The sequence below is a fragment of the Nerophis lumbriciformis genome, linkage group LG31 (assembly GCF_033978685.3).
Source record: "Nerophis lumbriciformis linkage group LG31, RoL_Nlum_v2.1, whole genome shotgun sequence".
Classification (NCBI taxonomy): Eukaryota; Metazoa; Chordata; class Actinopteri; order Syngnathiformes; family Syngnathidae; genus Nerophis; species Nerophis lumbriciformis.
In genome coordinates, this window is record NC_084578.2 from 633,351 (window position 1) to 660,145 (window position 26,795).

The 26,795-nt window shown below is 40.8% G+C and overlaps 1 protein-coding gene across 2 annotated transcripts in view; it reads left to right on the forward strand.

Moving 5' to 3' along the window:
• slc49a4 (solute carrier family 49 member 4) overlaps positions 1-25,894 on the forward strand; it is a 28,465-nt gene extending 2,571 nt beyond the window's left edge. Inside the window, exons 2-10 of one of the 2 annotated variants that reach the window (XR_012049247.1) lie at positions 3,956-4,049; positions 13,591-13,853; positions 14,184-14,313; positions 17,910-18,018; positions 18,113-18,180; positions 21,144-21,271; positions 22,598-22,780; positions 25,129-25,595; positions 25,660-25,894. Coding sequence is in view for 1 of the 2 variants with exons in the window: in XM_061926152.2 (XP_061782136.1) it covers positions 3,956-4,049; positions 13,591-13,853; positions 14,184-14,313; positions 17,910-18,018; positions 18,113-18,180; positions 21,144-21,271; positions 22,598-22,780; positions 25,129-25,244 (1,091 nt within the window). In the remaining variant the exon portion in view is untranslated. Of the gene's footprint in view, positions 1-3,955; positions 4,050-13,590; positions 13,854-14,183; positions 14,314-17,909; positions 18,019-18,112; positions 18,181-21,143; positions 21,272-22,597; positions 22,781-25,128 lie in introns of both variants that reach the window. The other variant, XM_061926152.2, reaches the window with a different exon arrangement.
• The last annotated feature ends 901 nt before the right edge of the window (positions 25,895-26,795 follow it).

Genomic DNA, 26,795 nt, shown 5'->3' on the forward strand with positions numbered 1-26,795 from the left:
TTTAGCAGTGAAACACTCAATCTTAAACGCTGTCTACTGGTAGAAAAATGCCCCTTTTTCTATGCCCTCACCAGCAGCCAATGATCCAACACAGTTAAATCCAACACTTGAAGTTGAGTGACTTCACCCTCCTGATGAAGCAAACTGCTCCAACATTTATCAAACTAAGCAAAGAATATCAACACTAAACAACAGTTACATAACACACTGTGTGTATTTAGCCTCCAGACTAAGCACGCTACATGCACACAACTCCCCCCCGCCCCCAATCTCACTAGCGCAACAGGTGCGCCACACCCACGAAGAGAAATATTAAATCTTACATACTTTTGGCACAACTCTTGGTTATCTGTAATGAACTAAACCTTTTTCCACTCTGCGCTGGCGTCTTTTGTACTCCTTGATTTGACACAGCGGTCTAATTACCGGGCTCGTGCCCCAACAGATGAGACGGGAGCGCCCCGCGTTATACCTGCGCGTGAACGTAAACTGATCGGTTCTGATCATATAAGCCGACTGGCCGAAATAATGCCGAATTATATACATTTCCTGGGGTTGCCTAGGTGAATAGGGATGCGGATGTGCTCTAAGATAAAATATAATTTTATTAAGTGGGGTTTGGCTGGTTGCTAAACAGCCACGGTTGCGAGCTCGCGCGTCAGCTGACGAGACAGCTGTTCGCCGCTACAACATTATAAGGCCGTTTATTGAAATACTCCCACACTTTTGACGACTTTTGGCGTGCTTTTTTCCCCTCGCTCGCACCGCTCGCATCGTCTGCTTTGCGCTCCGCCATGACGGCAGTGTGACGTAAATATGCGACGCGTCGACGCATAAAAACGACGTCGACGTATTTACGTAACCGATGACGTCGACTACGTCGACGCGTCGTTTCAGCCTTAGTATAGTATGGTCTGGAGTGTCGTGTGTAGATGTAACGATAAAAGGAAAGATCAAGTTGTTGTCTCAACAAGCTGTTTTATTCTCAACCTTACTGCTAACTGCTAGCCTCAGACGCATAACATGAGGACCCGCCCTGAAGAAGGACATGTCTGCCACTACAGTAACTAAGGCAGCCCGTACATATCTTCACAACACAGAGGGCACAGAACAGGTCCATTTTAAAAAGAGAGGTAAAACAAAAGTAGCAAACAAAAATGATAAATAACGTGACGACATCGGACTAGCAGAAATGCACGGAGCCGTGTTTGTGTACAGTCACTGCTTCTTCTACTTCCGTTTACGGTTTGTGCTGCGCATGTCAAAATAAAGTATTCCAATTTAAGGTGTGATGCATGAAAATGCACTTTGTAATCGGATCGTTTTTTTCCAGGGTCCATGTACGCAGTAACATTCTGATCCGAATTATAAACAGAATAAATACATGTTGTCCATGTGCATGTGGCTACTGATACTGTGTGACCTGCTTTTAATGGTGACAGACAGGCCCTCCTTGTTGTCTAAATGTGACACACACACACATTGTTGTCTAAATGTGACACACACACACACCGTCTGTGGTTCAGTGGGTAAAGAAGTCCACTCTGACATAACTCCCTGAAAGTAAAAGATGTTCATGAAGTGGTCATGATGCGTTCAGGGTCCACTTGTGTGCTGAATCTTGACCTCTGACCCATGTAAGTGTGACAGTGGAATGTTTCTCAAAGTGGTCCTTGTGGCATTCGAGTCCTCTCAGGTCTTTTCGCTTTTGCTCGCTGACAAAAAACAGCCCACTTTATTGAGTTCACCATCAGTAGCTGTGTTAAGAAGTCCTCACTATGGGATCTTTTGTGTTGTTAACTAACTGTGTGCAACTACTTCAACTTTAAAAGGTGCAGTAGTAAAGTAGTGTGTGGTCTCCTGCAGTCGCTCCTAAATAGTCAGGATAGCGAGAGAACAGAAAGTTGAGTTTCCCAAGCTGACGCCAGGCGTGACCAAACAGAGAACACCAAGCCACTTCCACATCCCGTGGAGAAAAACACTTCCTGTTGTCACTCATGAAATGAGGAACTCTGGGATTCCTCGCACGCTTTTTGGCGAGGAGAGAGTTCACCAGTAACAGTCCAAGTGTTCTGTAGCAAGTATGGAAGTATTATTGGAGCAACACTATTTGCAAATGTGTTTCCTAATCTGTGCATCTGTAATCTGATTTACGTGTCTGTGTACTAGTTTGTGTGTGTGTACTCATATTTGTGTGTCCGTATTTCGATCTGTGTGTGTAAAAAAAAAATGGGTGCGTGTATTCAGATTTGTGTGAAGCAAGAACCCTTTTGGTTGTCTTTTTACACCTGACTTTTGCGACACTTCTGTGCAAGATTTGTGTGTCCGTGCAGAGATCTGAAGGTGTTAAAAGACTTGTGTGTCTGCAACTTTCCTTTCCCTATTCTCCCCACTAGTTGTGAACAAGTTGGGTGTTGTCAGTGTGACACTCTAATGTGTGTCTTCAACACAGAATAACATGAGTGGGTGCAGGGAAAGTTGCAGACACACAAGACTTTTTACACATTCAGATCTCTGCACGGACACACAAATCTTATAAGGCAGAAGGGTCCCAAAAGTGACGTGTAAAAAGATAACCAATCTGTTTTACACAAATCTGAATACGCGCGCACTAGAGATGCGCGGATAGGCAATTATTTCATCCGCAACCGCATCAGAAAGTCGTCAACCATCCGCCATCCACCCGATGTAACATTTGATCAGAACCGCACCCGCCCGCCATCCGCCCGCACCCGCCCGCACCCGCCCGCACCCGCCCGTTGTTATATATCTAATATAGACGATGCAAGGCATTAGTGAGGTTATAAAGCTTTTGCCTGTTAAAGAAAGGAGACTGATCCAATGCAGCACAGACATTCGCGTGCCACGCTGTCACGACCCAGACGCACACCAGTGCGCAATCATATGGGAGCCGCGCTGAGCGCACCTCCAAGCGCATCTCGCTGCCGGCGACGGCCGGGTATGGGCCCGACGCTCCAGCGCCATCCATTTTCAGGGCTAGTTGATTCGGCAGGTGGGTTGTTACACACTCCTTAGCGGGTTCCGACTTCCATGGCCACCGTCCCGCTGTCTATATCAACCAGGGTGAGCCCCACCCCTTTCGTGAGCGCACTGCGCGCGGAGTGACCCCTGTTACGCGCCCCCAGCAACAGGGGTGGCGGGCAGGTAAGCTGCGCGGGCGGAGCGCGCGGAGTGACCCCTGTTACGAGCCCCCGGCCACAGGGGTGGCGGGCAGGTAAGCTGCTTACCTGCTGCGCGTGACGCCGGCCGCGGCGAAGGCGGACGAGGCGGGGTGTCGGTGACCCTGGACGTGCGTCGGGCCCTTCTCGCGGATCGCCTCAGCTACGGCTCCCGGTGGGGCCCTCTCGGGGGAAGGGGCCTCGGTCCCGGACCCCGGCGAGGCGTCCCTTCTCCGCTCCGTAAAAGTGTCCATCTCTTTTTTTTTTTTCTTCTGTTGTGGCATATGCTGCAGGTGCCTGCTCGTTTTTCGTATGTGGGTAACAACATTTAACTATGTATATATATTTACCAATTGGTTTAACTGCCACCCGCCTGAATCTATTTAAAATCAAATTTTTTTTTATTTCAACCACCCGACCTGACCCGACCCGCGGATAAAATCTAATTTTTTTAAATTTCATCCGCCCGATCCGCGGATAATCCGCGGACTCCGCGGTTGTGCCCGCAAACCGCGCATCTCTAACGCACACACATTTCAACGGCGTGGCGAATCATGTCGTTTTAAAGTATTTTAAAGTATTTTGTAGGCCATTTTAAACGACATGGTGGGCCACTTTAAACGATGTGGCCGGCCAATGGTTGGCCACATAAAAGGACGTGGCGGGCCACTTTAAACGAGATGGTGGGCCACTTTAAAGGACGTGAGGGACCTTGAGTTTGACACCTGTGAACCAGGAGATGATGGCCTGGTTTGACCACTTCCTGTATCCTGCAGGTCTGCGTGCGTCGCTCCTCCTGTCGGCCTTCTTCATGCTGCTGGGGGCGGTCCTACGCAGCATCCCGCTGTCAGACCCGCCCCTCCGTCGCTGGTAAGACTCCTCCTCCTCCTCCTCAATAATACATGTCAGTGTTTATCTGTCAATAACAATATATAAACGTCAGTATTTATCTGTAAATAATATATAAATAATAAATATCAGTGTTCATATGTAAATAACAATCTATAAATAACAATAATAAACAAAACAATTCCAAAAAAGTGCACTTCCCCTTGAACACTTGTCTGTGTGTCCAGCAGAGGGTGCTCTTCACTCAGATCCAACTATTCTGCTGCTGAGAAGTCCAACCAAGAATTATGGTGCAGGACTTTTTCAACATGTAAAATAAGCGACATTCTTGTAAATATATTTAGACACCTCTACAGAGTGTTAGTGTTTGAAGGTTCCTCTAGCTTGAAGAACTCATGTAAATATAAAGGTAAACATGCTAGAAATAGTTAATAATCATTGAACTATAGAAGGTGACATTAGTCAATATAAACAAGTATTATAGTTACATTTTACTTACACTTACTAAGTCTTCAAGGCATGTTAGAAAGTATTCAGTAACAATCGTGTCCGCATCATTCCACTTACCGTGTCATGAGCTTAACTTCATGAATTATTGTGACCACTAGGTGTCACTGAAAAAAAAAAAATTACCTCTCCACTTCAACTTAAAGACAGTCCGATCCAGGCGGGTAATAATAAATATGCTAGTGTTTTTCATAACTCTGTTTGACTCATTTCACTTCATCTAGCCTGAATAACATTCCACATGACTAAATGATACAAGTATGTGTGATTCCTGCTGATATCATATCAGATCAATGTCAGTATCAGAAGTAAAAAGAGTATCGAGAGTCTGGACACTCCTAGAATTATCAGTCGATTCTAATTGGACTTGTTTTAGTTAATGACATTTTCCTCCTCACATGTCTTCCAAAATCCATTACATCTGCATCCAGCCCCCATTTTATACTGCTTGTCCTCCCAGGGTGAGGGTGAAATGAAGGAGCAGATGTCAAACACAAACAGAGATAGAAAGCTGCGATGTGGGAGGTCAGCATGCTAACCTTACTCTTCATGTCAACATGCTAACCTTCTTCATGCTGCAGTCATCTTGTCTGCTCATTAGAAGATCGAAAGTAACGTCTTCACACAGTCATTTTGTCTGCTCATTAGAAGATCTAAAGTAACGTCTCCACACAGTCCTGTCATTATTCTTCATAGAGCAGCTCAGGCAAGTGGAAGCTATAAAAGCATAGTTGCATTATCCTCCTGCTCACTCAGTCATGCTCCATTTTAGAAACACCGTGAGAAGGTCATTTCCATTTTTAAGTGCCTTTAAAGATGGGAATGTCACAGCTATATAATACAATATACACACTTTATTCATCTGGTATGCAGTGTTTCCTGTGGGCTGTCACAAATATTAACACATATATATATATATATATATATATATACAGTGGGGCAAAAAAGTATTTAGTCAGCCACCAATTGTGCAAGTTCTCCCACTTAAAATGATGACAGAGGTCTGTAATTGTCATCATAGGTACACTTCAACTGTGAGAGACAGAATGTGAAAAAAAAATCCAGGAATTCACATTGTAGGATTTTTAAAGAATTTATTTGTAAATGATGGTGGAAAATAAGTATTTGGTCAATAACAAAAATTTAACTCAATACTTTGTAATATAACCTTTGTTGGCAATAACAGAGGTCAAACGATTACTATAGGTTTTTACCAGGTTTGCACACACAATAGCTGGTATTTTGGCCCATTCCTCCATGCAGATCTTCTCGAGAGCAGTGATGTTTTGGGGCTGTCGCCGAGCAACACGGACTTTCAACTCCCCCCACAGATTTTCTACGGGGTTGAGGTCTGGAGACTGGCTAGGCCACTCCAGGACTTTCAAATGCTTCTTACAGAGCCACTCCTTTGTTGCCTGGGCGGTGTGTTTGGGATCATTGTCATGCTGGAAGACCCAGCCACGTTTCATCTTCAAAGCTCTCACTGATGGAAGGAGGTTTTGGCTCAAAATCTCACGATACATGGCCCCATTCATTCTTTCCTTAACACGGATCAGTCGGCCTGTCCCCTTAGCAGAAAAACAGCCCCAAAGCATGATGTTTCCACTCCCATGCTTCACAGTAGGTATGGTGTTCTTGGGATGCAACTCAGTATTCTTCTTCCTCCAAACACGACGAGTTGAGTTTATACCAAAAAGTTCTATTTTGGTTTCATCTGACCACATGACATTCTCCCAATCCTCTGCTGTATCATCCATGTGCTCTCTGGCAAACTTCATACGGGCCTGGACATGCACTGGCTTAAGCAGGGGGACACGTCTGGCACTGCAGGATTTGATTCCCTGTCGGCGAAGTGTGTTACTGATGGTAACCTTTGTTACTTTGGTCCCAGCTCTCTGCAGGTCATTCACCAGGTCCCCCCGTGTGGTTCTGGGATTTTTGCTCACCGTTCTCATGATCATTTTGACCCCACGGGATGAGATCTTGCGTGAAGCCCCAGATCGAGGGAGATTATCAGTGGTCTTGTATGTCTTCCATTTTCTGATAATTGCTCCCACAGTTGATTTTTTCACACCAAGCCGCTTGCCTATTGTAGATTCACTCTTCACAGTCTGGTGCAGGTCTACAATTCTTTTCCTGGTGTCCTTCGACAGCTCTTTGGTCTTGGCCATAGTGGAGTTTGGAGTCTGACTGTTTGGGGCTGTGGACAGGTGTCTTTTATACAGATAACCAGTTCAAACAGGTGCCATTAATACAGGTAACAAGTGGAGGACAGAAGAGCTTCTTAAAGAAGTTACAGGTCTGTGAGAGCCAGAGATCTTCCTTGTTTGAAGTGACCAAATACTTATTTTCCACCATAATTTACAAATAAATTCTTTAAAATCCCTACAATGTGAATTCCTAGGTTTTTTTTCACATTCTGTCTCTCACAGTTGAAGTGTACCTATGATGAACATTACAGACCTCTGTCATCATTTTAAGTGGGAGAACTTGCACAATCGGTGGCTGACTAAATACTTTTTTGCCCCACTGTGTGTATATATATATATATATATATATATATATATATATATATATATATATATATATATATATATATATATATATATATATATATATGTCTTAATAAGATTATCCAAAAAATAGTGCTCGATACCGTGGTAGAGCGCAATATATGTATGTGTGGGGGAAAAAAATCACAAGACTACTTCATCTCTACAGGCCTGTTTCATGAGGGGTTCCCTCAATCATCAGGAGATTTTAATGGAAGCATTCACATACCATGGTTTATATAGGGCACAGAGTGGGTAGGTACAGGCTGGCGTAGGGGCGTGGTGATTGGCTCATGTGTTACCTAGGAGGTGTTTCCGTCTGTGACGGCATGCTGATACAATTTCGCTGCGCTTGTTGAGGGATGACAGGTCTGGACGGTATATAATAAACAGTTTCTCGTTCAAGCATAGGTTGCATCTTTTATTACCACTATTGTAAGGTGTGCTGGATGCAAGAATTTGCCATGTTATTGAATATTCAACATTATTGTCTTTGAGGTCCCAAATGTGTTTGATGAGTTCTGTAGTATTCCGCAAGTTTTGGTTCCTGAAAGAAGCCTTGTGATTGTTCCATCTGGTTTTAAACTCTCCCTCGGTTAATCCTACATATGTGTCGGATGTGTTAATGTCCTTGCGTGTTACCTTTGATTGGTAAACGACTGATGTTTGTAAGCACCCCCCGTTGAGAGGGCAATCAGGTTTCTTGCGGCAGTTGCAGCCTTTGTTGGTTTTGGAGTCGCTCTGTCCGGGGGCAGATGGCTCATTTGCAATTGTTTTGTTGTGGTTTGAAATAATTTGTCGTATATTGTTCATGCAGCTGTAGCTCAATTTAATGTTGTTGTTGTTGAATACTTTTCTTAGGGTGTTGCCTTTGGGGAAGTGTTTGTCGATCAGAGTGAGGAATTTGTGGCCAATATTAGTTGAGACGTTTTTGCTGTATGGGGGGTTGTACCAGATAATGTTGTTTCGTTTTCTGCTCTTTTTTTGGTTGGTTTCCTGGCGTGGGTTCATAGGTGAGGGTGAAGTTGTATCCGCTTTCATCAAGTGCTTTTTGGTACGGGGGGGTTGCTTGGTCAAATTCAGCTTTGCTAGATGACAGCATATATATATACACAGTCAGTGTGAGGTGTGTTGATGCAGTGCACAGTACCACCAGCAGGTGTCACAGTCAGTGTGAGGTGTGCCAACACCACATTTTGGTTCCCTGGCGGTGCAAGAAGGCGGGTCGACTCGCCTGTGGCGACGTATTTGTTCCGCGCGCCGTTTCATGTCTGGCAGGTTCCATGAAGGGCCTCTCCAGGGGTCCAGACCCTGTTTTTGTCCTGAGGCGCAGCATCCTGTGCTGGGAGATGGAAGTCAGCACAAGAAGAAAGTGTGTTAGTTTGGAGAGGAAGCAGCTTTCACGTCTGCTTGACTTCCACCTGCTTTTATTCTGGGTGAATGGTGATGTCACACCCATACTTTCATCCTGGGTGAATGGTGATGTCACACCCACACTTTCATCCTGGGTGCATGGTGATGTCACACCCACACTTTCATCCTGGGTGCATGGTGATTTCACACCCATACTTTCATCCTGGGTGCATGGTGATGTCACACTCATACTTTCATCCTGGGTGCATGGTGATGTCACACCCACACTTTCATCCTGGGTGCATGGTGATGTCACACCCACACTTTCATCCTGGGTGCATGGTGATGTCACACACATACTTTCATCCTGGGTGCATGGTGATGTCACACCCACACTTTCATCCTGGGTGCATGGTGATGTCACACCCATACTTTCATCCTGGGTGCATGGTGATGTCACACTCATACTTTCATCCTGGGTGCATGGTGATGTCACACCCACACTTTCATCCTGGGTGCATGGTGATGTCACACCCACACTTTCATCCTGGGTGCATGGTGATGTCACACACATACTTTCATCCTGGGTGCATGGTGATGTCACACCCATACTTTCATCCTGGGTGCATGGTGATGTCACACTCATACTTTCATCCTGGGTGCATGGTGATGTCACACCCACACTTTCATCCTGGGTGCATGGTGATGTCACACCCACACTTTCATCCTGGGTGCATGGTGATGTCACACACATACTTTCATCCTGGGTGCATGGTGATGTCACACCCATACTTTCATCCTGGGTGCATGGTGATGTCACACTCATACTTTCATCCTGGGTGCATGGTGATGTCACACCCACACTTTCATCCTGGGTGCATGGTGATGTCACACCCACACTTTCATCCTGGGTGCATGGTGATGTCACACACATACTTTCATCCTGGGTGCATGGTGATGTCACACCCATACTTTCATCCTGGGTGCATGGTGATGTCACACCCACACTTTCATCCTGGGTGCATGGTGATGTCACACCCACACTTTCATCCTGGGTGCATGGTGATGTCACACACATACTTTCATCCTGGGTGCATGGTGATGTCACTCACATACTTTCATCCTGGGTGCATGGTGATGTCACACCCACACTTTCATCCTGGGTGCATGGTGATGTCACACACATACTTTCATCCTGGGTGCATGGTGATGTCACACCCATACTTTCATCCTGGGTGAATGGTGATGTCACACTCATACTTTCATCCTGGGTGCATGGTGATGTCACACCCACACTTTCATCCTGGGTGCATGGTGATGTCACACCCACACCTGATACAGCTCCAGTAACTCACTAACCACAATGCAGCGCTCCCTTTGTCCTACTGGCGTCCTCCTCTTCCAAAAACACTTATTTCTTCTCTAAATCCCACTTGAGTCTTTGGGGCTCCAAAAGGGTCCAACTCATAAAAGTGTTCAAAATAAGTCGTACATTTTTTTCTTTTTTAACTTTCAACATCTAAATGTCTGAATCAACTTAAGATCGGTCTGTCAGTGTTATTATTTTATGCTAATTTTTTTTTTATGGCAAAATATATTCCCCCAAAAAATATTTCAAAGTATAATATTTGATGTGAAGTAATTGGAGCCTTAAATAGTTCAATAATTCATAACATTGATTTTAATCCATTATTATTTTTTGAGCAATGACATTTAAAAAAAAAAAAATCCCACTAAAATTCCCAGGGACCCAAAAGGGTCCCACTCATAAAAGTGTTAAAAATACGTCATACATTGTTTTAAAACTTTTTTTTTTTTACTTTCAAGCTTAAATATTTAGATCAACTTCATATCTATTCTTTGATTAATAGTTTTGTTTGTTTTTTGTTTCATTTTTTTTGTCATAGAAACTTTGTGTTTATGGTAAAAACACAAAATATTCAGTATTCCCCCCCAAAAATGTTCAAAGTGTAATATTTGATTTGATACATTATGTCAATAATTCATAGCAACATTGATTTTGGTTCATTATTATTTATTGAACAATGACAGTTTAAATACAAATAGACTTGAGTCATATATCAGAATCAGAATCAGAATCAGAATCAGAATCATAATAGATGTTGTTCCCTAGTTTGACTTCCTGTCTTGATGTTGTTCCCTAGTTTGACTTCCTGTCTTAATGTTGTTCCCTAATTTGACTTCCTGTCTTGATGTTGTTCCCTAATTTGACTTCCTGTCTTTATGTTGTTCCCTAGTTTGACTTCCTGTCTTGATGTTGTTCCCTAGTTTGACTTCTTGTCTTGATGTTGTTCCCTAGTTTGACTTCCTGTCTTGATTTTGTTCCCTAGTTTGACTTCCTGTCTTGATGTTGTTCCCTAGTTTGTCTTCCTGTTTTGGTGTTGTTCCCTAGTTTGACTTCCTGTCTTAATGTTGTTCCCTAGTTTGACTTCCTGTCTTGATGTTGTTCCCTAGTTTGACTTCCTGTCTTGATGTTGTTCCCTAATTTGACTTCCTGTCTTGATGTTGTTCCCTAGTTTGACTTCCTGTCTTGATGTTGTTCCCTAGTTTGACTTCCTGTCTTGATGTTGTTCCCTAGTTTGACTTCCTGTCTTGGTGTTGTTCCCTAGTTTGACTTCCTGTCTTAATGTTGTTCCCTAGTTTGACTTCCTGTCTTGATGTTGTTCCCTAGTTTGACTTCCTGTCTTGATGTTGTTCCCTAGTTTGACTTCCTGTCTTGATGTTGTTCCCTAGTTTGACTTCCTGTCTTGATGTTGTTCCCTAGTTTGACTTCCTGTCTCATGTTGTTCCCTAGTTTGACTTCCTGTCTTGATGTTGTTCCCTAGTTTGACTTCCTGTCTTAATGTTGTTCCCTAGTTTGTCTTGATGTTGTTCCCTAATTTGACTTCCTGTCTTGATGTTGTTCCCTAGTTTGACTTCCTGTCTTGATGTTGTTCCCTAGTTTGACTTCCTGTCTTGGTGTTGTTCCCTAGTTTGACTTCCTGTCTTAATGTTGTTCCCTAGTTTGACTTCCTGTCTTGATGTTGTTCCCTAGTTTGACTTCCTGTCTTGATGTTGTTCCCTAGTTTGACTTCCTGTCTTGATGTTGTTCCCTAGTTTGACTTCTTGTCTTGATGTTGTTCCCTAGTTTGACTTCCTGTCTTGATGTTGTTCCCTAGTTTGACTTCCTGTCTTGATGTTGTTCCCTAGTTTGACTTCCTGTCTTGATGTTGTTCCCTAGTTTGACTTCCTGTCTTGATGTTGTTCCCTAGTTTGACTTCCTGTCTTGATGTTGTTCCCTAGTTTGACTTCCTGTCTTGATGTTGTTCCCTAGTTTGACTTCCTGTCTTGATGTTGTTCCCTAGTTTGACTTCCTGTCTTGATGTTGTTCCCTAGTTTGTCTTGATGTTGTTCCCTAATTTGACTTCCTGTCTTGATGTTGTTCCCTAGTTTGACTTCCTGTCTTGATGTTGTTCCCTAGTTTGACTTCCTGTCTTAATGTTGTTCCCTAGTTTGACTTCCTGTCTTAATGTTGTTCCCTAGTTTGACTTCCTGTCTTGGTGTTGTTCCCTAGTTTTACTTCCTGTCTTGATGTTGTTCCCTAGTTTGACTTCCTGTCTTGATGTTGTTCCCTAGTTTGACTTCCTGTCTTGATGTTGTTCCCTAGTTTGACTTCCTGTCTTGATGTTGTTCCCTAATTTGACTTCCTGTCTTAATGTTGTTCCCTAGTTTGACTTCCTGTCTTGATGTTGTTCCCTAGTTTGACTTCCTGTCTTGATGTTGTTCCCTAATTTGACTTCCTGTCTTGATGTTGTTCCCTAATTTGACTTCCTGTCTTGATGTTGTTCCCTAGTTTGACTTCCTGTCTTGATGTTGTTCCCTAGTTTGACTTCCTGTCTCATGTTGTTCCCTAGTTTGACTTCCTGTCTTGATGTTGTTCCCTAGTTTGACTTCCTGTCTTGATGTTGTTCCCTAGTTTGACTTCCTGTCTCATGTTGTTCCCTAGTTTGACTTCCTGTCTTGATGTTGTTCCCTAGTTTGACTTCTTGTCTTGATGTTGTTCCCTAGTTTGACTTCCTGTCTTGATGTTGTTCCCTAGTTTGACTTCCTGTCTCATGTTGTTCCCTAGTTTGTCTTGATGTTGTTCCCTAATTTGACTTCCTGTCTTGATGTTGTTCCCTAGTTTGACTTCCTGTCTTAATGTTGTTCTCTAGTTTGACTTCCTGTCTTAATGTTGTTCCCTAGTTTGACTTCCTGTCTTGGTGTTGTTCCCTAGTTTTACTTCCTCTCTTGATGTTGTTCCCTAGTTTGACTTCCTGTCTTGATGTTGTTCCCTAGTTTGACTTCCTGTCTTGATGTTGTTCCCTAGTTTGACTTCCTGTCTTGATGTTGTTCCCTAGTTTGACTTCCTGTCTTGATGTTGTTCCCTAGTTTGACTTCCTGTCTTGATGTTGTTCCCTAGTTTGACTTCCTGTCTTAATGTTGTTCCCTAGTTTGACTTCCTGTCTTAATGTTGTTCCCTAGTTTGACTTCCTGTCTTGGTGTTGTTCCCTAGTTTTACTTCCTGTCTTGATGTTGTTCCCTAGTTTGACTTCCTGTCTTGATGTTGTTCCCTAGTTTGACTTCCTGTCTTGGTGTTGTTCCCTAGTTTGACTTCCTGTCTTGATGTTGTTCCCTAGTTTGACTTCCTGTCTTGATGTTGTTCCCTAGTTTGACTTCCTGTCTTGATGTTGTTCCCTAGTTTGACTTCCTGTCTTGATGTTGTTCCCTAATTTGACTTCCTGTCTTAATGTTGTTCCCTAGTTTGACTTCCTGTCTTGATGTTGTTCCCTAGTTTGACTTCCTGTCTTGATGTTGTTCCCTAGTTTGACTTCCTGTCTTGGTGTTGTTCTCTAGTTTGACTTCCTGTCTTGATGTTGTTCCCTAATTTGACTTCCTGTATTGATGTTGTTCCCTAGTTTGACTTCCTGTCTTGATGTTGTTCCCTAGTTTGACTTCCTGTCTTGATGTTGTTCCCTAGTTTGACTTCCTGTCTTGATGTTGTTCCCTAGTTTGACTTCCTGTCTTGATGTTGTTCCCTAGTTTGACTTCCTGTCTCATGTTGTTCCCTAGCTTGACTTCCTGTTTCATGTTCCCTGACACTGTCTCAGGTTCATCCACGGGGGTCAACTTCTCAACGGTCTGGCCGGCCCCACCATAATGTGCGCCGGGCCCTTCCTGTCCACCACCTGGTTCGCCCCTGACCAGAGGGCCACCGCCACCGCTGTGGCCTCGCTCTTCTCTTACCTGGGCGGGGCCGTGGCCTACGTGGCGGGGCCTCTGGTGGTGCCCGCCCCCAACGGTACCACGGCCATGACGGCGTCGGTGTCGGAGCAGTCCATGCGGGACAAGATCCAGCTGGTTCTGTATGCAGGTAGGGTGTGGGGGTGTCAGTCTTGTCACAACATGCTCACTGAACTTTGTGGGAAAATGTCCAAACACAACACATCATTTGAAATGACTCCCATTTTAATTCGCTGCAATGCATGATGGGAAAACACTCTCCATGTTTGGTGCATTTTAGCTGCTTGATATTTCTGATTGACTACAAAACTTTAAGGAGGTCATCATGGAAGTAAACATACTCTTACTATATGAATTATATATCCATTATATCAATATCATATGTCTCTCTCTCTCTCTCTCTCTCTCCCCCCCCCCCCCCACATTCTAACTCCCCCCCCCCCCCCCCTCTCTCTCTCAGAGCTGTCGGTTATTGCAGTGCTGTTTGCCGCCGTCCTCCTCTACTTCCCCTCGCGGCCGCCCTTGCCCCCCAGTGTGGCCGCTGCCAGCCAGAGGCTGAGCTACAGGAGCAGCATGTGCAGACTGCTCAGGTGGGCCAGCAGGTGGCAGTGTAACTCTGACAAAGAATTAAGAGTGAATGCTGTAGCTACAGTAGGTTCACACTTAGCCATGCTATCCATAACGTGACTGCACCATTCATATAAGCAAGTATTGGACCGTATGAGCTTCTTTGTAAAATGTCAGATATAACTCACACATACAAGCTCTCCAAGGCAGAATATACAGTAACAAATGTGTCCGCATCCTGCAACTTAACTACGTAATGTCCTATACAATACTGCAGCGTGTTTACTTGTGTGTGATATCATGTGTGATACAAGCAGTCCTGCAGCGTGTTTATTTGTGTGTGATATCATGTGTGATACAAGCAGTCCTGCTTGCTAATCATTCCTTAGATTGAAGAAAAGAGTGTATTGTGAGCTGTAAATGTGAGTAGAAAGATTAGTGGAGTGCTGGCCTGAGAGGAAATGTTGTGACAAAGATGGAGCCTCTCTCACTCCCACTGAGGAAAGTGCTTTGCCCGAGGAGGAGCCAGTGTGTTTGTGGGGCTGCAGGCCATGAATGAAAAGTAGAAGTAGCTCCAGTGGTTGTCTCCTTGGAACACTCCATGAAGACACACCATCGCTTCTATCTCACATCTCACATCTCACATCTCACCTGCACTGTGAACAACTACACTGGAACCTGAGCAAGTCTGCAATGTCATCCACTTTGGATCAGGGCTGTCCCAATACCATATTGATATCACTCTGAAATCAGTACAAAACTAGTATGGGATGACACGTGCTTGCATGTTAAATGGATGATATCATGTGCGACACAAGCAGAGTGTTTACTTGTGTGTCATATCATGTGTGATACAAGATGCCCTGAAGTGTGTTTACTTGTGTGTGATATCATGTGTGATACAAGCTGTCCTGCAGTGTGTTTACTTGTGTGTGATATCATGTGTGATACAAGCTGTCCTGCAGTGTGTTTACTTGTGTGTGATATCATGTGCGATACAAGCAGTCCTGCAGCGTGTTTACTTGTGTGTGATATCATGTGCGATACAAGCTGTCCTGCAGTGTGTTTACTTGTGTGTGATATCATGTGCGATACAAGCATTTCTGCAGCGTGTTTACTTGTGTATGATATCATGTGCGATACAAGCATTTCTGCAGCGAGTTTACTTGTGTGTGATATCATGTGCGATACAAGCATTTCTGCAGCGTGTTTACTTGTGTATGATATCATGTGCGATACAAGCATTTCTGCAGCGAGTTTACTTGTGTGTGATTGCAAGACTGCTTGTATCACACATTATATCGCACACAATATTTTGCCTTAATTAAAAAATGTTTTCACATTGTTATTTTAAGCAGCTCAACACAAAAAGGACAAACACGCTTCTTTTCCTCCAGCGTTCATAAAAAGTGACGGTGCTGCTTTTATGAGCCGGGGAGTGTTTCCACTGCAGGTTAGCAGAGAAGTGTGTGTCAACTCTCTGTGAAGCATCACATTATTACACTCTTTATTTCTACCTTTCATTTTCACTCATGACCTGGTGCACCTCATGTACGTGTTGTGCTGACTTTTATTTGCTACTTGGTGTCATGATAAGTGTGACCAGCAGATGGCAGTCACACATAAGAGATACATGTGGACTGCAAGAAGATGCTTGCAAGCAACACCAAAACGTTGATGTTTCTTTAAGAATATAGAACATTACACACAGTGCTCATAATCTGTCCAAAAGTTTTAGTAGGACTTTGACGCTTGACGGATAGTCGGAGTATTACAGCTACCATAGTCAGACGTACTGTGCTTCAACATACGTTGTCTGCCGTTTTGTTTCCCAATGTTATGTAAAACCAACTTTTCTGACCCCTTGGTTCCTGATAATGTGTACCGTATTTTCCGCACCATAAGGCGCCCTGGGTTATAAGCCGCGCCTTCAATGAACGGCATATTTCAAAACTTTGTCCACCTATAAGCCGCCCCGTGTTGTAAGCCGCATCTAACTGCGCTAAAGGAATGTCAAAAAAACAGTCAGATAGGTCAGTCAAACTTTAATAATATATTAAAACCAGCGTGATGTGGGCGCGCATGGAATCGTATATCAACATGGACGGAGCTGCGTGAAAAAAGCCACCCGGCCTCTTCGCGTAAACTTAAACTTACCTTAACCACTCGCTCATCTTTTCTTCATCCATCCCTTCGAGTTAGCTTTTATGATGACGCCGGCTGGAAAGGTCTCTTTTGGCAAGGTCTTCCTTTTGAATATCACCATGGGTGGAAGTTTCTGGCCATTAGCATGGCAAGCTAGAACCACAGTGAAGGATGACTTCTCATTCCCTGTGGTGCGAATATTCACCGTACGTGCTCCCGTTGTATCCACAGTCAATCAATCAATCAATCTTTATTTATATAGCCCTAAATCACAAGTGTCTCAAAGGGCTGCACAAGCCACAACGACATCCTCGGTACAAAGCCCACATACGGGCAAGGAAAAACTCACCCCAGTGGGACGTCGATGTGAATGACTATGAGAAACCTTGGAGAGGACCGTGCGCTTCACAGGAATATCAAAAGTCAGTGGAACCTCATCCATGTTGATAATGTTCTCTGGCCGGATCTTTTTTTCAGCTATCTTGTTTTTACAATATGCACGGAAAGTAGCCAGCTTTTCTTGAAAGTCTTTAGGCAGTTGCTGTGAAATAGTAGTCCGTGTGCGGATGGAGAGATTGCGTCTTTTCATGAACCGGATCCCTGTCGCTTAGTAGGAGCCATTTTGTGGTCTTTACAGATGTAAACACACAAAGGAAATGAAACGTACGGTAATATCCGCGCGCTTTTTCTTCTTCTACGCGGGCGGGTGGTTGCTTACAGTAGAAGAAGAAGCGCTTCCTGTTCTATGGGGGCAGGTGCTTACCTTGGCGGTTGCTTGCATAGAAGAAGAAGCACTTCCTCTTCTACGGGGAAAAAAGATGGCGGCTGTTTACCGTAGTTGCGAGACCGAAACTTTATGAAAATGAATCTTAATATTAATCCATATATAAAGCGCACCGGGTTAAAAGCCGCACTGTCAGCTTTTGAGTAAATTTGTGGTTTTTAGGTGCGGCTAATAGTGCGGAAAATACGGTATTTGGGATCTGCATAAGTCCTGTGCCGTAGTCCATAAGCTCATCTCTTCCTCTTGTTGTGGGGCAGACTGGCTCGTACATGCACATGCATTGTGACTTATATCTCTCAGTAGACTCGCTACGGAAGTGCTAAAAACTACCGGTGTGGTGGGTTTACATCATTCACCCACAGAACTTGAGTCATTTTTGGAGAGTTCCGGTCAGACGTTTTTTTCACGGGACACAAAATAAGAAATTTGGCAAGACATCACCGCACTGCACCTACTTTTTATATTCTCTCTACAAGCCTGTTTATGTCCTTTTTGTGTTGAACTGTTTAAAAAAACATAATGTTTTTAATCCTTTTTTAATTCAAGCAAACTAATTGTCCAGTCATGGTATTACAACTTGGAAATGATCTGTCTAGGATACACTTATTCATGATGAAAAAACTTCCATGATGTTTGAAGGAGTGCAGCATGTTTATTGATTGAGGTGGAATTGTTCATGTTGTGTTTTAGTAACCTGCGCTTTGTGATGATCGCCTTGGCCTACGCTGTCCCCACTGGTGTCATTGCAGGCTGGGAGGGAGTCCTTGACATGGTCCTGACACCTGCCAGAGTCAGCCAGGTACACACACACACACACACACACACACACACACACACACACACACACACACACACACACACGCTGAAAGTCTGACTTGTCATGTCCTTCTCAGGTGGATGCAGGCTGGATCGGGTTCTGGTCCACGGTGGGGGGCTGCGTGTTCGGGGTGGCCATGGCCAGGTAAACCTTCAGGTGAAAGGAGGTGATGGTGCTGTTAACTACCTGCGCGGTCAGCCGTGGCCCCAGGTCCCTGAGAGACTTTAGAGGGGTGTTCGGTCCTAACGGTGGACCAGGAAGGACCACCTTAGAGAAAGTCAACCTTGTCTCTGATCAGGAAGTCCTCTTTGGTCCTGGTCTTTGACCCCTCAGGAGGTCCATGTGGCGTCACAATAATAATCGTTATTTTATAACAATAATCATCATTACTTGATGACAATAATCATTATTTTATAACAATAATCATTATTATTTGATGACAATATCATTATTTTATAACAATAATAAACATTATTTGATGACAATAGTAATAATAATTTTATAACAATATAATTATTTTATAACAATATAATTATTATTTGATGACAATAATAATCATTATTTTATAACAATAATCTTTATTTGATGACAATAATAATCATTATTTTATAACAATCTATTTGATTACATTAATAATCATTATTTTATAACAATATAATTATTTTATAACAGTAATTATTTTATATAAATAATAATCATTTTATAATAATCATTATTTTATAACAATAATCATTATTTTATAACAATAATCATTATTTATAACAATAATCATTACTATTTGATGACAATAATTATTTTATAACGATAATCATTATTCTATAACAATAGTTATTATTTTATAACAATCATTATTTTATAACATTATTATTATTTTATAAGAATAATCATATTTTATAACAATAATACTAATACTTTTATAACAATAATAATAATTATTCTTCAACAAAAATTATTTTATAACAATATATTTTATAACAATAATTATTTTACAAAAATAATAATCATTATTTTATAACAATCATTATTTTATAATTATTATTTTATAACAATAATCATTTTATAACATTAATTATTATTATTTTATAATAATAATCATATTTTATAAGAATAATAGTCATTATTTTATAACAATAATACTTATTTTTAACAATAATAATCCATACTTGTTAATAGTACTACTACTAAATACTATTACTACTAAATACTACTACTACTAAATAGTATTACTACTAAATAGTACTACTACTAAATACAACAACTACTAAATAGTACTACTACTAGATACGAATACTACTAAATAATACTACTACTAAATAGTACTACTACTAAATACAACAACTACTAAATAGTACTACTACTAAATAGTATTACTACTAAATAGTACTACTACTAAATAGTACTACTACTCCTATTAAATACTACTACTAAATAGTACTACTAAATACTACTACTAATAAATAGCATTACTACAAAAAACTATTACTACTACTAAATAGTACTACTACTAAGTACTACTACTACTAAAAACTACTACTTACTTGTTAGGGCTAGTATTGCGTTGAAAAAAGTATGACAAAATACAAATAAAGCTAGCAGAGTCTTCCTCTGAGGAGGAGGTCTATGACTCATTAAATACTTAATACATCACTAAATACTTAATACATCACTAAATACTTAATACATCACTAAATACTTAATACATCACTAAATACTTAATAAATTACTTAATAACTCACTAAATACTTAATAAATCACTAAATACTTAATACATCACTAAATACTTAATACATCACTAAATACTTAATATATAATTAAATACTTAATACATCATTAAATACTTAATACATCACTAAATACTTAATAAATTACTTAATAACTCACTAAATACTTAATAAATCACTAAATACTTAATACATCACTAAATACTTAATACATAATTAAATACTTAATACATCATTAAATACTTAATACATCACTAAATACTTAATAAATTACTTAATAAATCACTAAATACTTAATAAATCACTAAATACTTAATACATCACTAAATACTTAATACATCACCAAATACTTAATGCATCACTAAATACTTCTTCTTCTAACTCCTTCAACTACTATCTTATACTACTACTACTAAATACTACTACCACTACTACTAAATACTACTACTACTACTAAATACTACTACTACTACTACCAAATACTACTACTACTACTAAATAGTACTACTACTAAATAGTACTATTACTAAGTACTACTGCTACTAAATAGTACTGCTACTAAATAGTACTACTACTAAATAGTACTACTACTAAATAGTACTACTACCAAATGGTACAATTACTAAGTACCACTGCTACTAAATAGTACTACTACTAAATACTACTACTACTACTACCAAATACTACTACTACTACTAAATAGTACTACTACTAAATAGTACTATTACTAAGTACTACTGCTACTAAATAGTACTGCTACTAAATAGTACTACTACTAAATAGTACTACTACTAAATAGTACTACTACCAAATGGTACAATTACTAAGTACCACTGCTACTAAATAGTACTACTACTAAATAGTACTACTACTAAATAGTACTGCTACTAAATAGTACTGCTACTAAATAGTACTACTACTAAATAGTACTACTACTAAATAGTACTACTACTAAATAGTACTACTACTAAATAGTACTACTACTAAGTACTACTGCTACTAAATAGTACTACTACTAAATAGTACTACTACTAAATAGTACTACTACTAAGTACTACTGCTACTAAATAGTACTACTACTAAATAGTACTACTACTAAGTACTACTGCTACTACATAGTACTACTACTAAATAGTACTACTACTAAATAGCACTATTACTAAATAGTACTACTACTAAATAGTACTACTACTAAGTACTACTGCTACTACATAGTACTACTACTAAATAGTACTACTACTAAATAGTACTACTACTAAATAGTACTACTACTAAATAGCACTACTACTAAATAGTACTACTACTAAGTACTACTACTACTAAATAGTACTACTACTAAATAGTAGTACTACTAAATAGTACTACTACTACTTTTGTCCCTGGCAGGTTTGCAGACTCCATCAGAGGAATGTTGAAACTGATTCTGGTTCTCATGTTGGCTGGAGCTTCTCTGTCCTCCACCTGGTTCACACTCACCTGTCTGAGCAGCTACACTCACCTGCCCTCCACTGCAGGTACACCTGTCTTATACACCTGTCTGACTCCTCTTATACACCTGTCTGACTCCTCTTATACACCTGGTTCACACTCACCTGTCTGAGCAGCTACACTCACCTGCCCTCCACTGCAGGTACACCTGTCTTATACACCTGTCTGACTCCTCTTATACACCTGTCTTACTCCTCTTATACACCTGTCTGACTCCTCTTATACACCTGTCTGACTCCTCTTATACACCTGTCTGACTCCTCTTATACACCTGTCTGACTCCTCTTATACACCTGTCTGACTCCTCTTATACACCTGTCTGACTCCTCTTATACACCTGGTTCACACTCACCTGTCTGAGCAGCTACACTCACCTGCCCTCCACTGCAGGTACACCTGTCTTATACACCTGTCTGACTCCTCTTATACACCTGTCTGACTCCTCTTATACACCTGTCTGACTCCTCTTATACACCTGTCTGACTCCTCTTATACACCTGGTTCACACTCACCTGTCTGAGCAGCTACACTCACCTGCCCTCCACTGCAGGTACACCTGTCTTATACACCTGTCTGACTCCTCTTATACACCTGTCTTACTCCTCTTATACACCTGTCTGACTCCTCTTATCCAACTGTCTTAGTCTTGTTATATACTTGTATATATAATACTGTATTACATGTACTGTATGTGTAGTAGTAATACTGTAATACATGTATGTGTAGTAGTAGTAATACTGTAATACATGTATGTGTAGTAGTAGTAAAAGTGTAGTACATATATGTGTAGTAGTAGTAAAAGTGTAATACATGTATGTGTAGTAGTAGTAAAAGTGTAATACATGTATGTGTAGTAGTAGTAAAAGTGTAATACATGTATGTGTAGTAGTAGTAAAAGTGTAGTACATGTATGTGTAGTAGTAGTAGTAAAAGTGTAGTACATGTATGTGTAGTAGTAGTAGTAAAAGTGTAGTACATGTATGTGTAGTAGTAGTAAAAGTGTAATACATGTATGTGTAGTAGTAGTAAAAGTGTAATACATGTATGTGTAGTAGTAGTAAAAGTGTAATACATGTATGTGTAGTAGTAGTAAAAGTGTAGTACATGTATGTGTAGTAGTAGTAGTAAAAGTGTAGTACATGTATGTGTAGTAGTAGTAAAAGTGTAGTACATGTATGTGTAGTAGTAGTAAAAGTGTAGTACATGTATGTGTAGTAGTAGTAAAAGTGTAGTACATGTATGTGTAGTAGTAGTAAAAGTGTAGTACATGTATGTGTAGTAGTAGTAGTAAAAGTGTAGTACATATATGTGTATGTGTAGTATTAAAAGTGTAATCCTTGTGTGTGTGGCAGCCATCTTGTACACGTCGTGCATCCTGGTGGGCATCTTCATCAACAGCAGTGTTCCCATCTTCTTGGAGCTCTTTATTGAGACGGTCTATCCTGTCCCTGAAGGCATCACCTGTGGTGTCGTCACCTTCATGGCCAACTTGTTCACTGGACTCATGCTCTTCTTCCTCTCATTCTACTGCACAGGTAACACTTATTTACTACACTCTACTTCCTCTCTCATCTACTCTTCTTTCTCATCTACTCTTCTTTGTCATCAACTCTTCTTTGTCATCTACTCTTCTTTGTCATCAACTCTTCTTTGTCATCTACTCTTCTTTGTCATCTACTCTTCTTTGTCATCAACTCTTCTTTCTCATATACTCTTCTTTGTCATCTACTCTTCTTTGTCATCTACTCTTCTTTGTTATCCACTCTTCTTTGTCATCTACTCTTCTTTCTCATCTACTCTACTTCCTCTCTCATCTACTCTTCTTTCTCATCAACTCTTCTTTGTCATCTACTCTTCTTTGTTATCTACTCTTCTTTCTCATCTACTCTACTTCCTCTCTCATCTACTCTTCTTTGTCATCTACTCTTCTTTGTTATCCACTCTTCTTTGTCATCTACTCTTCTTTCTCATCTACTCTACTTCCTCTCTCATCTACTCTTCTTTCTCATCAACTCTTCTTTGTCATCTACTCTTCTTTGTTATCTACTCTTCTTTCTCATCTACTCTACTTCCTCTCTCATCTACTCTTCTTTGTCATCTACTCTTCTTTGTCATCAACTCTTCTTTCTCATCTACTCTTCTTTGTCATCTACTCTTCTTTGTCATCTACTCTTCTTTGTCATCAACTCTTCTTTCTCATCTACTCTTCTTTGTCATCTACTCTTCTTTGTCATCTACTCTTCTTTGTTATCCACTCTTCTTTGTCATCTACTCTTCTTTCTCATTTACTCTACTTCCTCTCTCATCTACTCTTCTTTCTCATCAACTCTTCTTTGTCATCTACTCTTCTTTGTTATCTACTCTTCTTTCTCATCTACTCTACTTCCTCTCTCATCTACTCTTCTTTCTCTCTCATCTACTCTACTTCCTCTCTCATCTACTCTTCTTTGTCATCTACTCTTCTTTGTTATCTACTCTTCTTTCTCATCTACTCTTCTTTCTCTCTCATCTACTCTACTTCCTCTCTCATCTACTTTTCTTTGTCATCAACTCTTCTTTGTCATCTACTCTTCTTTGTTATCTACTCTTCTTTCTCATCTACTCTACTTCCTCTCTCATCTACTCTACTTCCTCTCTCATCTACTCTTCTTTGTCATCTACTCTTCTTTGTTATCTACTCTTCTTTCTCATCTACTCTTCTTTCTCTCTCATCTACTCTACTTCCTCTCTCATCTACTTTTCTTTGTCATCAACTCTTCTTTGTCATCAACTCTTCTTTGTCATCTACTCTTCTTTGTCATCTACTCTTCTTTGTTATCTACTCTTCTTTGTTGTCAACTCTTATTTGTCATAGTGTTGTAACAATACCAATATTTTGGTACCGGTACTAAAATTATTTTGATACTTTTCGATACTTTTGTAAATAAAAGGAACCACAAAAATGTCTTAATTTGAAAAAAAATGTTAGTGTAGATGAAACATATGTTTATTATTGTCATTTAGTCCTTCAATAAAATAGTCAACTTGTCTTTTAGTAGTAAGTAAACAAACAAAGACTCCTAATTAGTCTGCAGTAACATATTGTGTCATTTATACACCTATTATTTTGTACACATTATGAGGGACAAACTGTAAAAAATAATTAGTAATCTACTTGTTCATTTACTGTTAATATCTGCTTATTTTCTCTTTTAACATGTTCTATCTACACTTCTGTTCAAATGTAATAATCACTTATTCTTCTCTTCTTTGATACTTGACATTAGTTTTGGATGATACCACACATTTAGGTATGGATGTGATACCAAGTAGTTACAGGATCATACATTGGTCATATTCAAAGTCCTCATGTGTCCAGGGACATATCACCTGACTTTATAAACATAATATACATTTTAGAAAAAGGAAAGAAATATTTTGTGACAATAGAAAATATCGATGTAATCATAGTAGTATCTACTAGATACGCTCCTGTACTTGGTATCATTACAGTGGATGTCAGGTGTAGATCCACCCATGGCATTTGTTTACATTGTGACGGTGGTGAGCTATTGTATCCTCCTACAGTGTGTAGTGAAGTATGGTTAGCTATTCCTCGTCCTCCAGTGATAATGCTACTTCACTACTCACTACGGTGTGTAGTGAAGCATGTTTAGGTATGCCTCGTTCTCATTACTGGTATGTTTCAGGTGTGGTATAGTACCGAAAATGATTCATTAGTATAGCGGTACTATACTAATACTGGTATACTGTACAAGCCTAGTTTGTCCTCAGCTCTTGTTTGTCATCAACTCTTGTTTGTCATCAACAGTTGTTCAAAGATCCTCTCTAGCAGGAGCGATGTTCGGGTGTTGTTGACTTTGACCTCCATGTTTGTCCTCAGACGTGTCCTGGTTGAACTGGTGTGTGACGGGCTCCTGCATCTTCAGCCTGGTGCTCCTCCTCTTCTTCAGGGAGTCGTACGACCGCCTCTACTTGGACGTCTTTGTGTCCGTCTGACTTGCTCAAGGGAGCTAGCGTGCTAGCATGTTAGCATGTACATACTTTAAAAGGGACTTCCTGTTTTTAACTCTCAAAGATGGCTGACGACCTCCAGCAGCCAATCAGCACGCAGCAAAAGACACTTTTTTTAAAAATAATTCATGTGTGTCTGTTGCCATGGTGATCTGTGATGTCACTTTTAAGCTAACAGCTATTTTTACTGACGCTTGCTAGCTGGCCAGTATTTATTTTCAGTCTGGATGAGAGGATGGTGTGGTGTGGACGCTCAGACACGCCAAGAGAAGATCAGAGATGATGGTGTGGACACTAAGAGAAGATCAGAGATGATGGTGTGGACACTAAGAGAAGGTCAGAGATGATGGTGTGGACACCAAGAGAAGATCAGAGAGGATGGTGTGGACACCAAGAGAAGATCAGAGAGGATGGTGTGGACACCAAGACGATGGCAGACAGAAAAGGGAAAAAGTGGACAATTGTTTTGTTTGCACAAAGTCTGGACATTTTTACTCCTTTGGTAACAAAATGTGGTCTGCCTTTCTTGTCTCCTGTGGCTGATTTCCTTTCATCTTCCTGGGGGCGTGGCCTTCTCCAGTTGGAACATGACCTTTGAACCTCCAGCACCTTATTAAATCATTTGATGAATAATATCAGTGCTTCTGCTTGACTTTTAAACACAAAATGTTTCATCTTGTTTTTATTTTTGATAGTTTTTTGTCTTGTATTTTTAATAGATAATACATTTAAAGAACTTTTTTTTTTTTTACACATTTTTATAAAAATGTTTAAGTATTTTATATGAATGAATAATGCAATATCGTTAGACGTTTAATGTTATCTACCTCAAATAAGAAGTGTTTTGACCTTAAGTGTACTTAATGTTCTGTCTGTGGGTGTCCCTAATGTTCTGTCTGTGAGTGTCCCTAATGTTCTGTCTGTGGGTGTCCCTAATGTTCTGTCTGTGAGTGTCCCTAATGTTCTGTCTGTGAGTGTCCCTAATGTTCTGTCTGTGAGTGTCCCTAATGTTCTGTCTGTGGGTGTCCCTAATGTTCTGTCTGAGTGTCCCTAATGTTCTGTCTGTGTTCTGTCTGTGAGTGTCCCTAATGTTCTGTCTGTGAGTGTCCCTAATGTTCTGTCTGTGAGTGTCCCTAATGTTCTGTCTGTGAGTGTCCCTAATGTTCTGTCTGTGAGTGTCCCTAATGTTCTGTCTGTGAGTGTCCCTAATGTTCTGTCTGTGAGTGTCCCTAATGTTCTGTCTGTGAGTGTCCCTAATGTTCTGTCTGTGAGTGTCCCTAATGTTCTGTCTGTGGGTGTCCCTAATGTTCTGTCTGTGAGTGTCCCTAATGTTCTGTCTGTGGGTGTCCCTAATGTTCTGTCTGTGAGTGTCCCTAATGTTCTGTCTGTGAGTGTCCCTAATGTTCTGTCTGTGAGTGTCCCTAATGTTCTGTCTGTGAGTGTCCCTAATGTTCTGTCTGTGGGTGTCCCTAATGTTCTGTCTGTGAGTGTCCCTAATGTTCTGTCTGTGAGTGTCCCTAATGTTCTGTCTGTGAG